The sequence below is a fragment of the Rhodamnia argentea genome, chromosome 4 (genome assembly GCF_020921035.1).
Source record: "Rhodamnia argentea isolate NSW1041297 chromosome 4, ASM2092103v1, whole genome shotgun sequence".
Taxonomy (NCBI): domain Eukaryota; kingdom Viridiplantae; phylum Streptophyta; class Magnoliopsida; order Myrtales; family Myrtaceae; genus Rhodamnia; species Rhodamnia argentea.
In genome coordinates this window covers 25983373-25996608 of record NC_063153.1, presented here as the reverse complement: position 1 = coordinate 25996608, position 13236 = coordinate 25983373, and the positions used below count along the sequence as shown (strand labels likewise).

The following is a 13236-nucleotide window of genomic DNA, read 5'->3' as shown; positions in this document are numbered from 1 at the left end:
TTGACGATGGAATATGTTTCTTTAATTCCTTTTCAAGCCTAGGGAGCACAAACATTGTTTGGAGCCTCCATTGCCGTGTTTGACATGCTTCTGATACTATTTGACACGCGATTGACACGTGACATGCAAGTCCCGCATTCGGAGACGTTATTTCGACACCCGCGAGATCAATTTAAAGATTTTCAATAAATTAGAGTTCAAAATGTAAATCTATCAAAAATATATATACTTAAGTCATTTAGTCAGCCATCCCAAAATTAATATACCCAGCCATAAAAAAAAAAAAACATAAGCTTGAATCCTTAACGGAATAAGAAAAATTCACCGTTGATATTTATATATATGCATAATAATATTCCATATATATAAATATATATTTATTATATATCGTGTCCCAATTTATCGAAATTATCGATTTTTAGAGGAATGAAGTATCGACGTGTCGTATCGGGTTGCGTGTTGCGTTTAGTGTCGATGCCACTTAGCTTCAAACGATAAGAATAAATCAATTTTTTTTTTTTTTGGGCTCGAGCGCAAATAAATCATTTAACAAGAATAATTTGCAGTATTATCTGATTTCCCACGCCACAAAAAAAAAAAAAATTGGGGGACGCGATGTAGATCGGACGGTGCTGGCGTGTCGAAGGCTCAAAACAGACAAAATCGGAAGTCGAAAAGGGGGGGTGGGTTACGTCCGTGCGACCGACGGGACGGGAAGGCGATAACCCCCCGTCCTCTCGTTTGGCGCGGTGCGGTGCCGGTGAGACAGCCGTACGGACTCTTCTTCTTCTTCTTACAACGCCGTATTCTGACAAGCAGAAGAAACAAGAATTAAAAAAAAAAGAAAAAAGAAAAAGGAAAGATCCGCCAAATTATTCTTTCCCGGTTCCCCCCCGGCCCACCCCCCAAAAAAAAAAAAAAAGAAATCCCCCATAAATTACATCACATTATTATTATTATTATTATTATTATTATTTTTAATTTTTTTTTTTTAAATTTCAATTGATTTTGTGAGGGAGACGCCGACGATTCAACCACATTGAACTCGTTGTGGAGGTGGTGGACTTTTACTCGGTCGCACCTCCCCACCCACACCCCACACCTCCGATCCACCTCCATCTCTCTCCCTCTGCTCGATCGATTCAGGTGAGCTTCGATTCCTTCCTCTTTCTCCGTTCGCGCTCGTTGCGTGTCTCCCGTCCGGTCGTGCTCGTTTCGTCCCGATTCTCGATTCGCTGATCGCCGGAATCGCGCGTGCCGTTCCTCCCCCCCGTCGCGGAGCCTCCTTCCGGGTTTCGGATCTTCCGCCGCCCGATCGAGTCGGCCTGGCGGCTCCTGTTTCTTCTGCATTCCTCGGTTTGCCCGCGGGGTTTTTCAATCGGTTTGTTAGGAAATGGCTCTCTCTCTTTTTTTTTATGTGGAGCTGCTCGCGTTTGGTCCGCCTCTGGCTTGTCGCTGTGGGTTTTTACTTGTGGATTCGGATGGCGGTTTTGGAGCCGGCTCTTAGTGTTTGTGATAGTGAGCTTGTCGTGGTGCTTCATCACTCGGTGACGTTGAAGAAGTGCCTCTTTTGTTTGATCTCCGGGAAGAGAAGTTTAAGTTGTGGATGCGGTCTGTGATTTGGAGCTGACCTTTGAGTAACCGTGATCTCGGCTGTGGAATTAAATCGAGTCTCTTTTTTCTGGGACTGTTACTCATCGTTGATTGGCTGGTTTTTCGGTAGGTTTTTCTCGGCGACTGAGAGGATATGTCGGGAGGGGGTACGCAAAATAGCTTGAGGAAAGCGCTTGGAGCCATCAAGGACACCACTACTGTTTCATTAGCCAAAGTCAACAGTGATTATAAGGTTTGGATCTCTGGTTTCTTCTTAGGGCTCGATTTTATTAACGTTGCTCGGCTGATGTGTGTCACTATTGAGCTTTGTAGGAGCTGGACATTGCTATTGTTAAGGCCACGAATCACGTTGAGCGCCCTGCGAAGGAAAAGCATATCAGAGGTATGCGCTCGTTGTTTCTTTTCTGCTGCTTTCCGTTGGGACTCCACAAACAACTATTCTGTCTGTCAAATACGATCCGTATCAGGCAAACGCAATCGATTTGATGTGGGTACTTCCATTATTATTTGCAGCTGTATTTGCTGCTGTTTCAGCTACTAGGCCTCGGGCTGATGTGGCATATTGCATTCATGCTCTCGCCAGACGTCTGTCAAAGACTCATAATTGGGCGGTATGTTCATCTCATTAAGTGTAGTATAAAAAATGAATGTGCGGTAGACGGCATGAATGTAGAATTTGTGCCGATTTATTGTTACTAGAGGAAGTGAGAGGATGTTTTAGTTGGAATTCATCAATCTAAAAAACGCATTGCTGATGAATTGGAATGTTCGTATGATGGATTTGGCTCATACTTCTTTCTTTCCTTATGTGATCCTCTTTCGAAGAATGTTCCTTTTGTTGAGTGTCCCATTTATTTTTTGTGGTCACGTTTAGACTTGGAGGTTCATTGATAATTCTGGGGCTTAAGAAGTTTCTTTCTATTTTGTTTTTCCCTTTTCCACGACTTGCTTTAAGACAGTTTATTAATTGGTGTTCAGGTCGCACTTAAGACGTTGATTATTATACATCGAGCTCTGAGGGAAGTTGATCCAACCTTTCATGAGGAACTTATTAATTATGGGCGGAGTAGAAGCCATATGCTTAACATGGCTCATTTCAAAGATGATTCTAGTCCCAACGGTATATGATCTCATCTTTGGTGTGTGGTACCTAATTATGTGAAATTCTTACCGACAAGTTTATAACATTTTACTTGATATGCTGCACAGCATGGGATTATTCTGCATGGGTTCGGACATATGCCTTATTTTTGGAGGAAAGACTCGAATGCTTTCGAGTTCTAAAATATGATGTCGAAACAGATCGTCCTGTAAGATATCTTCCCTTCTCAGTGGACCATCTCTCTATACTTTAGCTTATTTCATAGTTTTTCTATTTGATGTTAATCTTTTATTTAGCTTGATGCACATTTTAACTCATTCAGTCATTGGAGAGGCTATTTCCTTTGCTGCAATGAGACGTTGGAAAGAGGAGGAGAAAATATCGTTGAAAGGAGGAGCTTTTGTTCCAAATAGCTTTGAAAGTGCAGGCACGATAATATTGAAAAAGAATACGGCATCTGCTAAATCTTTACCCTTGATTCTGCTATTTGTCGACTTGACTTTGGTCAGCAGAACAGTTTGTTTGGATATCATTATGGGAGACTCTTTATGGCTTGAGGAGTTGTTTTTACTGCTATCCTTTATATATCATCTGTGGGGACAGCCCCATGTACTATAATGTGGTGGCTATCATCCCCACTGACCTCTTCAATATTAGTATTAATTAAGACTTCGTTCTTTTAGTGACGTTCTCATTAATTTCAAACAGTAGTGTTCATCATATTTCACAGCTAACAGCCCTTTTAAGTTTGTCTGAATAAATCAAGTTGCCGATATGGTACTCATGAAAATTCTGTTGCTAAACATGCCTATTAGTTATAGTTTAATTCATTTAGACATGAGAATACTGTATTAAATATTTATAAGAATTTAATTTGCATGTAAGTAGCGATTTAATTTGCCTCCACACTAGGAAAATGTTGTAGATCAATTCGTGGATTTTGTGCTTCTGTCCTATTATTTGAATATGCTATATATATTTTTTTTCTTTTGGGTTTTTTAGATAGAACAATCTGCTAAGGAAAGGTACCATTGAAGAGAAAACAATTTTCTTTAGTCACATGATGTCCCAAGAGCAGATTTATTGTCCTTGAAATTTTTTGAAGCACGATGCCTTTTTTACTCTCTTTTTCTAAGTGTTTCCGTCCTATCACTTTTAACTGCCGTGATTCACAAAGAACTCACGATGTGGGGATGACATATCTTGCAGAGAACTAAAGAGCTAGACACTGCAGAATTACTTGAGCACTTGCCAGCTCTGCAAGAGCTTCTTTTTCGTGTGCTTGGTTGCCAGGTATGTCTTGAATCTGCAAGGTTTGAATGTCTTTTACACCTGTAGTATTGTCTAGGTTTTTATGGAGATAATGTGGTTTATGTTTCACCTGTTAAAATGACATAGTTATCCATCTATGTACTTGTCTCTGCCTAATGGAAATAATGAATGCGTGTTCTACAGCCCCAAGGAGCGGCAGGTCATAATTTTGTCATTCAATTGGCACTTTCAATGGTAGGTAGATATCATAACCTTTGTTCTTTTCTTTTCCAGTTTGATTATTTGGATGGATTTCCCTTTTCTTATGCCTAATTGTTTCTTAATTTGTATAGGTTGCTTCTGAAAGTATGAAAATATATCAAGCCATAAGTGATGGTACAGTCAATTTGGTTGACAAGGTAGGTTGGAATCATGACTTTTGGTCAGAAAATTTAATGGTAATTGTAAGTTGTGCCTAAAATGACTGATAAAATTGTGGCAGTTTTTTGAAATGCAACGTCATGATGCAATGAGGGCTCTTGATATTTATAGGAGAGCTGGCAATCAGGTAATGCTAACTATTTTAGCTGCATTGACTGATATTCAGATGGAAAGCATTGAAGCTTGTTGTCAATTGCAATTTTTTACAGATCTTTCACTTTTGTAGGCTGAGGGACTCTCAGAATTCTATGAAATATGTAAAAACTTGGATATTGGGCGTGGAGAGAGGTTTATCAAGATTGAACAGGTCAGTCAGTCTGTGTGATGCATACAATTCTTGATTGTGTTATTTGCATTGTAACTGTTATTCCTCATAGTTTTGACTAATTCTCAAAATTAATTGCTGTCGACTTTGTTGCTATTTGTGAAGCCACCTGCATCGTTTATACAAACCATGGAAGAATATGTTAGAGATGCTCCACTCTCCTCTACAGTCCGGAAAGACAAGGTATGAAGTTGGTTACTGTAAATTCTGCTGGTAAGATGCTTGCCACAAATTTTCATGCATGTGGAGACCCGTATTATTAATGAGTTCTTCAGAAGTCGGGATGAAAAAAGTTTAATTACAGGTTCATTTGTTTTGAGGATTCAGTTTGAGTTGCTGATCTCAGGAATTTGCTTCCAACTTTAGATGATTTAAAGTACTGACTTGCTCGGTATATATTTCCATATATAGAAACAAGAGCAGATTGGCTAGTTCAGTCTAATGTACCTGAAATAGTATTGAACTGTTAATGGTTCCTCAATGGATTAAAATGAAGTTGTGCCCATTGAAGCCAAACCGGGTGGTTCCATAGAGTCGAGAACCACTTCAACCTTGCTTTCAGTGGGAGCATCAGATAGTTGGATTCTTTACACTCATAGGTGTAGCATGCATTAAAGGAGCCTCTACGCCACATGTTCCTATATGTAAATGTATACAATAGATGGATTCACCTGGTGCTGTGACTCTTTTAAACTGCAGCATGGTTACTTGCATTGGTTTGCACCCAGTCCAATTCTGAAGGCATAATGTTGTGATATTCACTCTCCTTTAGAATGAAAGAGTATTTAAGTTTTGACATAATTTGATTACCATTACAGGCAGTTGACAGTAAAATTGCTTCTCCCAATGAAGTCTTAGCTATAGAGTACAAGAAGCCCCCAGAAGTACAGGAGGCACAACCACCGTCCCCACCAAAGGCTGAACCTGAACCAGTACCAGAACCAGAACCTGTAAAAGTGGAAGCCCCTGCTGCTGAACCAGATCTATTGGTGAGATACTTCCAACATTGCATTCAGATTATGTTGTTTGTTGGACCTTTTTTAGCCTTCCTGTTGCTCATATAAGTATGTCCTTTTGCTATTTACTTTTATAGGGTTTGAATGAACCCAATCCACTTGCATCAGAATTGGATGAGAAGAATGCATTGGCTTTAGCTATTGTTCCTGTTGGTGTTGGTATGTTCACTGAACTTTTTTCTTTTATTTAGCTTTTCCTTTTTCCTCCAGTCTGTCAATTGCTTGATTCATTCCTGAAATTTACTAAATGAGATGACTGTAACTTTTGTTTGTCAAAGTGATGTGTTCTGGAGTATTGCTATCATCTAAGTCAGATTGACACGGGCATCTTTTTGAAATGAGCCTTAGGCTATCATTTTTTGAGTTTCTGGCCCAACCATGAAGCACATATCACATAATCATCATCCTTCTTTCCTGTAAAAGAAGATAACATATAACTGAAGTGAGTAACACTTATATTTTTTTTCTCTTTGTTTCTGGTGCAGCTGATCAACCAAGTTCTACTGGTTTCGATCAAGCTAATGGAGCTACGGGTTGGGAATTGGCACTAGTCACTGCTCCGAGCTCCAATGAGAGTGCCTCAGCTGCTAGCAAGTTGGTAAGCTCTTCCTCTGCCATCACTTTGAGGTGTTGTTTGAGATGGTTTGCTAAACTTTCGAGTGGATCCCACTGTTGTCTCACATTTTTCAAGTGTTGCAGAATTCATGCAAGATCATATTTATTTGTTTTTTCTGTATTTACTGATTTTTCGATCACTGGTTTGGGTTTTGTAACAAAGGCGGGAGGACTCGACAAGCTTACACTCGACAGCTTATATGATGATGCAATGAGAAGAAACAACCAAAGCTCTAGCTATAATCCCTGGGAGGCAGCCCCTATGGCCGGTCCAATGATGCAGCAAGCAGCACACGACCCTTTCTTTGCCTCCACTGCTGTATCTGCACCTCTTCAAGTCCAAATGGCAGCAATGCACCAACAGCAGGCCTTCATGTTGCAGCAGCAGCAACAGCAGCAGCAGATGATGATGATGGGCCCACAGATGCAACAGCCAGTAAATCCTTTCGCAAATCCACATGCAGCCAATGTCCACCCATATGGCTCCAGTGTGCCGGTTCAAGCATACAATCCTTACTCTGGCCTAATTTAAGACCCTTTACCAAAAGAACGAGTCTATTCTGGAGAAAATGGGATGGAGTGATAATGGGTATAAGCCAGTTTTGGCTTTCGCCGATTGAAATCCCAAGAAAGATCAAATTAGTTTTTGTAACATATGTGGTGTCTGTGCAGCAATTAGCTAGAGTGAATTCTTTGTTGAGTATTAGCAAGAGAGCCTTTAGTCTATTGATTATTTATGATGGTGATGCCGAACGATTGGAAATAATGTCTTTGAGACCTACAATTCTTCAAGACCGCTCAGAGCAGGATTAATTTTACGGTCAATACATTTCTCATGTTGATAGATTTTCCTGTGAATGTAAAGGAGCCACTTGTAAAGTTGTGATTTTTGAACCTTCGGTCAAGCACAATGTTGTACTTTCTTCCCTACCCTGATTAATGGAGCATTGCAGCTTGTCGTACCACGAGGAGGTGATTACGTATCTCGAACTAGCCACATTGCCGTGATTTTCACTCTTTTGGTGGCAGCGGTGAGCGTGATGATAGATGATGCATTGGACAAGAGGGAGATGTTGTGCCGGGGATAAGATGCATTGGACAAGAGGGAGATGTTGTGCCGGGGATAAGGGAGATAATGTGATGCCAATTGAGTTGCACTGCTGTCTAATGAGGCTCCCAATTATTTAGTATTTGCACGTCGAAATAAACGTGCATACTGCCGCTTTCAGAGTGGAAGTTTATGGTCTGTTCTGGTGGCACTAGGGCAACTGATGCTTAAGTCATCCAAGTTGCGATTCGCAGGCTGATAGTTTGACCTGTTTGTGCCGTCCTTATAACTCGGTTCGGGTTCAGATCCTGTGTGCTTTAAAGTAATGACTGTGAGAGTTTCGTGTTAAGGTGTCATCAAATGACTTGTCTATACAATACTTCTCTTTAGGGGCAAAAAAGAACCGTGTTGTTCCCAAAGCTTTGAGGGCTTCAGAAATGAAGTACCTGTTCTCATTTCAGACAATGGGAAGTTTTCATAGAGGAAAAAAGGAGCTATCAAGTTTGATGGGTCTTGTTCATATGAGAGAAGCTTACTATGATCTATTACTTTCGTATGCGCTGGCTAAAGACATGTATTATGGTTGCAGGAGCATACGGTATACAGATTGAAAAAGGAACAAAAATGATCAGACATCAAGAACTCCCTCATTTGAGAAGATAAAATTTACAGGGACTATATGTAATTTAGATTATCTTGTCAGCCTCGGATGATCTCGATACATGTCCAGGTCGATGAATGACGTTCTCTATAAGAAACTAGAGAAAACTCCACTAGAAATATCACTTGTATTTTTTCCCGAAGAACCGAAAATTTTTTGGGGGTACCTCATACTTCCAACATAATCTCATCACTATGCATTGCCAAAGTCAGTCAAACATCAAAAGCCAAGCTCAGGCAGGATGGCATGAACAGACCACCGCAAAGGAAAGCCAACACCACGTAGAGGATGATTGCGAGGACGAGTAGCAAGGCGCCGCTGTTGCAGGTAAGCAAATAAAACGGTTGGCTCTCAAACTAAAGATCCTAACAAAGCTAACATTAAATCAAGTGTGAGATCCTCAAACCATTATATTGAATGCGAGCATGATGCATCTCTGATATGATAAGTGCCTTGAACCCGACTAGAATGGACAATTTAAAGGAGAGGAGAGATTGATCGACATGAATACTTACGTGAGCTTGACGTTTCCCCACCATACAGTGTTCTTGAAATGACGGGACTGCTTTCTGAAACGGAGTGTGTTTCCTTGCAACGTTGAAGTTTTCTCAACAAGCAGAGCCAAGCGGTCACCCCGCTCCAGAACTTTTTCGATGTTGTTTATCATGACAGTCCGCACCTATCATCATAATGTGACAAGAATCTCAATGAAACTGAAGAATTCTGAAGTTCGACAAATTTATTCATACCTACTTGGTGATGATAATTGATGAGTATTATTACTTGGATGAACTCCAAGTAATTAAAGGAGCTCATCAAGAAATTGAATAAAAGAAGAGAAGACAACAAAAGAGAAATCTTTCCTTGTCATGGAACAGTATACTGTTCATAGCAAACTTTCAATATACAATTTTGAAAGAAATCAGCAGGAGTAGAAAAAGCACGCGACTCTTTACGAAGCTAAACGTCTACATGGTTACAGGAAATAAACTTTAACACAGCATATTAGCAGTCCAACATCACGTACCGCATGCATCATTGAGGATGCAGACTAGCTAAAGGATAATAGGCAAGCAATTGCTCCATCTATATGATTATGACTCAAATAACAATTGCAGCTCCCACGTAACTAGATTCTCATTCAAATAACAATTGCAGCTCCCACGTAACTAGATTCTCATAGTAATTATTCAGAATTCGCAGCATTTTCATCCAAGCATAAGATTTCAATTGGTGTGCAATGCAAGTTAACAAGCTCTGTCCTTGGTGGCCAAAAAGCTAAAAAAAAAAAAAAACAAAAAAAAGATAAAGAGAAAAACATTCTTTTTACGCAATTTGCAATCATCTACTTAAAGGGGCAATGAGAGGTAGATAGAAGAAACTCTTTTCATTGAAAACAATATCTACTTCCAGAAAACTAAGAATAGTACAGAGAAAACAGAGGAAGCAAGGACTTTGCCACATGCTCATCTTACCTGATTCATTTCACCTTTCAAACGATTTAATCTATCTGCATTCGGATCATTGGAGTACCGGTCCATCTCCTGGCTCAGGATCCTAGAAAATTCATCATTCATGGCATAAGGAGGAGCTGAGAGGATGGCACGACTATAAGTCTTCACAAATCTCTGGTGGATATCTTCTAGAAACGCAAAAGGGATTCTTCCTGCATACCGCAAGCAGCAGAGACATTCACAAACATCATCATTCGAGGCCTCAAATTGTTTGTGAATTGACTTACAGAATGCCCAGGCAGTTCCTGAAAACTGAGTTAATACACGGTTTCTCCTAAATGCTCTCAAGTATTGTTGGCAATAAGCTTTTGCTAGATGCTGACAACTAAGAAGCAAGTGGCAAGGCGAGGATAAAAAGACAAACGATCTATTGTATTTTGATGTCAATGTCAACTCATGCACAAATGACACAAGCCAAAAGGAGTTCAATGCTATCATGCATATATTCAATATTCAGCACAGTGTTATGCTTCTGTTATGTTGCCTCTGCAATTGAGGACCAGTAGTTCAGAAGGGCCACTTTGTACGAGAGAACAGAATATTCACCGTGTACACGAAGCACCACACTCAACTAGTTTGACAGAAGCATGAAAAAACATGCCCAGATCCACAAATTGGGGCACGCTGTCAATGCCTTTACAGAATGATATATAATAACTTCTACGTGCCTCACCTTTCTTCTACCACTAGCTTGGTAACTTCTAAGGACCCCAAAACAAACCATCGAATGGACATATAAGATCGGAAGCTTGAACGGCCAAAGTAATGGCAAAAGAGAGCTCAACTGCTCAGGGCCATGTTTGGAATAACAACCCGCAAAGAAGTTGAGCATCCGCAATGCCAAGACTCAAAACATTAGCTTCCCCAAACAAAGAATTGATTAGGGCAATTTCACGGAGTCTATTGAATCAGAGGAAACAAACCAGGCAAGCTCTCGCCTTCATGCATCTATTTCAATTTAGGAATAACTAAAGCACAAGCATTCGATTTTCACGAAGTGATATAAGATCCGGAAAATGGAAAGTCCTACATAATTCTCAACAAGGAATGCTCTGAAAAAAAATCAATCGACGACTCTTCTCCAGCACACCCCCATCATTAACAAGAAGAACATCGATGCACGCTAAAAATGTCGCCTTTCTAGCTCCCCGATTCACGATCACCGTCGACCAAAAATCTCAAAAATCGTGCCACGACCCAGAATCGCACATGGCCACACACGCACATTGCCACGAAAAAAATGATCTGCTTTTCCCAAGGAAAAAAGAAGAAAAAAAAAGAAACATACTTTCTGAGGCATCGTCGGCCATACAAAGGACGATGAGCCCATCGGTCCTCTTGACATGGAAAACGTAACGATCCTGCGAGTACGAGGCGTTGCTGTCGGCGTTCCCGTGGGGCAGCTTCTCCAGGATCTGCCTGGCGACCACGCCCGCGTTCGACGTCGTCGCGGCGCTGAACTCCGCCAGGACGACGTGGCCTCGGGCCACCATCGCGTATAATATCCCCATCTCTCTCGTTCAGCTCCAAACCTCTTTGTCTATCCAATCTCTTTCGATAAGAATCAAAGAACCACAAGAGAATGGAGGAAAAAAAAAATAATCTGAGAACACAACCTCCGAGGTGGTGGTCGTGTTCCCAGATTTGGAGGAGGAGGAGGAGGAGGAGGAGGAGGGAAGGAGAAGAATCTGCGCGGCTCTGACAAAGCTCCGGTTTTCAATTTTGGAATGGCAAGAGGCCAAGGAGGGAGGCGGAGGTGAGTCCACGTGGGACCCCCTGATTTTCCTATTTCTTGTCTTTTATTATTATTTTTCTTTTGACAGGGTGGATTTTCGAGGAAAAGATCAATGTTTGTCCAATTGTCCCTCCCCCGGGGAGATCCAAAAAAAAAAAAAAAACCGTTAAAACAAACAATAAAATGAAAAAAAATAAAAATTAACCACCCGACCGCATCCAAAACTATACGTGATTGCGATTCGTCAAATATTGTGAAATTCGAATCAATCTAAACATATTTCCTAAATTTATATGATGATTTTGTATAATTTTTGTTTTAGCGATGTGCATTTCCATCGCAAGTAGTTATTGCTTGTTATTAGATAATAATTTATGAAAAGAGTATATTAAATAACATCATTTCTTATGAGAAGTAGTTGCTCCTAATCTTTTATCGTCATTGAGTAATAGTACATAATCTTGAAAACTTATGAGTGAAGACGAGCTTGATTAGTATAGTTTAATTAGTGACGAGATTGTAATAGGTATCCGAAATTTTCATTTTCGAATTAGGTACGAGAATTGAAATTGCTTCTCTTTTTCAAAATTCGATTTTGGTGGGAGTACAAATATATTATTATATAATTTAGTTTGGATGATAAATTCAATTCAAGTGAGTCCGTTCGATTATCATTTGACCCCACAACAAAAAAAAAAAGGGGGAGTTCGATTTCCACTATCGCTCTTTAGCGGGTCTGAGATGGGCTGAGCGATGTCGTTTTGGAGTATCCTGATTTGGCGCGAAAGGATTGAAAGGACGAGGACAGACTGGCGGGCAACGAATTGGACGGCTTGTCGTTTTGTTGGTGCTCGTGTCAAGAGGAAAGGCTGGATCCTTTCTGTGTATTTCAATAATCTAATCGAATTAAAATGGGTCAATCAATTTACTACCTGATTGATTTCCCTGGGGGGGATGAACTTGCCAACAAAAGAGTGTCAAAACCGAATTAAGATTCCGAACCCAATCTAAAAATTCATGTATTTCGGTTCGGCATGGAAAACCCACCTTTTTTTTTTTGGTCAGTTCAAGTTATTTACGTTCCGTTCGTAATCTAAAGCGAACCGACGAAACATAATATGTTGCTTACGGCTTAACTCTAAAATCTTTCAAGCGCAAGGATGATTTGTGGAGGACCGTGGTCAAGACTATAGAAGTTTACTTGTGAAACAATCCCACATAAAATAGGATGGAAAGAAGAGTACAAATCTCTTTATTAGTCGGAAAACTTACTATTGTCTTTCAAAATAAAGAAATAGGTAAGTGGGCTAGACCTCACTATACACTTGTACGAATGTGCGTGTGATTGCGGGATTTTGATGCGCTTTGCATGCCGCGAATGGATATAAGCCTTAATCAGATTTTTATTTATTTATTTCAAAATAAATTATTTTGTAATTATATTTCATTATTTTTTATTTTTTATTTGGACACGAATGATTGCGTCCGAACGGCGGTTATCACACACGAACACTCATGTCTAAATTGTAATTTTTTTTTACATAAATAGGTGCGTTCGTATATGGGTAGTTTGGATACCAAGAGGTGTGCTATACTATTATTATATAATGGACAATTCTGTTTAATTTCGGTTAGTTACTTTCATTTTCTTGTTTTTCTTCAAAAAAGATAAGACATCCATCTTTCAATTGTTTCGCAGAGAGTTGTAGGAGATTTGCTGAAATTGTTATTCAATATTCTCATCGTGACTTTGTTGTGTCTTTGAAGGGAATTTGCCGAAACCTATAATAACTTCAAGGGGCAAATTGATTATAAAAGAAAGTGATTACACACCTTAAAGTTCGACTACATTGTTACTATTTTGCTACGATTATTTTTCAACAATTTTTAGGATCAATTTCGCGCAACAATGGA

The 13236-nt window shown here is 39.9% G+C and overlaps 2 protein-coding genes across 4 annotated transcripts; one reads left to right on the top strand and one right to left on the bottom strand.

The window, feature by feature from the left end:
• The first annotated feature begins 999 nt into the window (after positions 1-999).
• Positions 1000-7258, top strand: LOC115754005 (putative clathrin assembly protein At5g35200). Of its 3 annotated transcripts, none has more exons than XM_030692896.2 (16): positions 1000-1147; positions 1727-1846; positions 1927-1996; positions 2128-2225; positions 2593-2734; positions 2824-2924; positions 3926-4009; positions 4172-4222; positions 4321-4386; positions 4470-4535; positions 4635-4715; positions 4839-4916; positions 5552-5722; positions 5827-5902; positions 6235-6347; positions 6528-7258. In XM_030692896.2, the coding sequence occupies exons 2-16, from the start codon at positions 1748-1750 to the stop codon at positions 6894-6896; spliced, it is 1665 nt and encodes a 554-aa protein (XP_030548756.1). In that variant the 5' UTR covers positions 1000-1147; positions 1727-1747; the 3' UTR covers positions 6897-7258. The 3 variants fall into 3 exon arrangements, with proteins under 3 accessions (XP_030548756.1, XP_048133001.1, XP_048133002.1); XM_048277044.1 differs by having other exon boundaries at positions 5827-5908; XM_048277045.1 differs by lacking the exon at positions 1000-1147 and adding an exon at positions 1641-1659 and having other exon boundaries at positions 5827-5908.
• A 788-nt stretch (positions 7259-8046) lies between these two features.
• LOC115754006 (vesicle-associated membrane protein 711-like) lies at positions 8047-11288 on the bottom strand. Its single transcript, XM_030692897.2, has 4 exons — positions 10876-11288; positions 9549-9739; positions 8589-8752; positions 8047-8391 (listed from the first exon to the last, which is right to left on the bottom strand). Exons 1-4 carry the CDS (start codon positions 11096-11098, stop codon positions 8286-8288), a joined length of 684 nt encoding a protein of 227 aa, XP_030548757.1. The 5' UTR covers positions 11099-11288; the 3' UTR covers positions 8047-8285.
• Between the last annotated feature and the right edge of the window lie 1948 nt (positions 11289-13236).

Bases quoted from the DNA above. Each gene is read 5' to 3' on its own strand.
- LOC115754005 (XM_048277044.1), top strand. From the start codon at position 1,748: ATGTCGGGAGGGGGTACGCAAAATAGCTTGAGGAAAGCGCTTGGAGCC. The intron at 1,847-1,926 runs GTTTGGATCTCT...TGAGCTTTGTAG, and splicing joins AAGTCAACAGTGATTATAAG to GAGCTGGACATTGCTATTGT. The intron at 4,223-4,320 runs GTAGGTAGATAT...TAATTTGTATAG, and splicing joins TTCAATTGGCACTTTCAATG to GTTGCTTCTGAAAGTATGAA.
- LOC115754006 (XM_030692897.2), bottom strand. From the start codon at position 11,098: ATGGGGATATTATACGCGATGGTGGCCCGAGGCCACGTCGTCCTGGCG. The intron at 9,740-10,875 runs GTATGTTTCTTT...TGCGGTATGCAG, and splicing joins GGCCGACGATGCCTCAGAAA to GAAGAATCCCTTTTGCGTTT. The intron at 8,753-9,548 runs GTAAGATGAGCA...TTATGATGATAG, and splicing joins TGAAAGGTGAAATGAATCAG to GTGCGGACTGTCATGATAAA.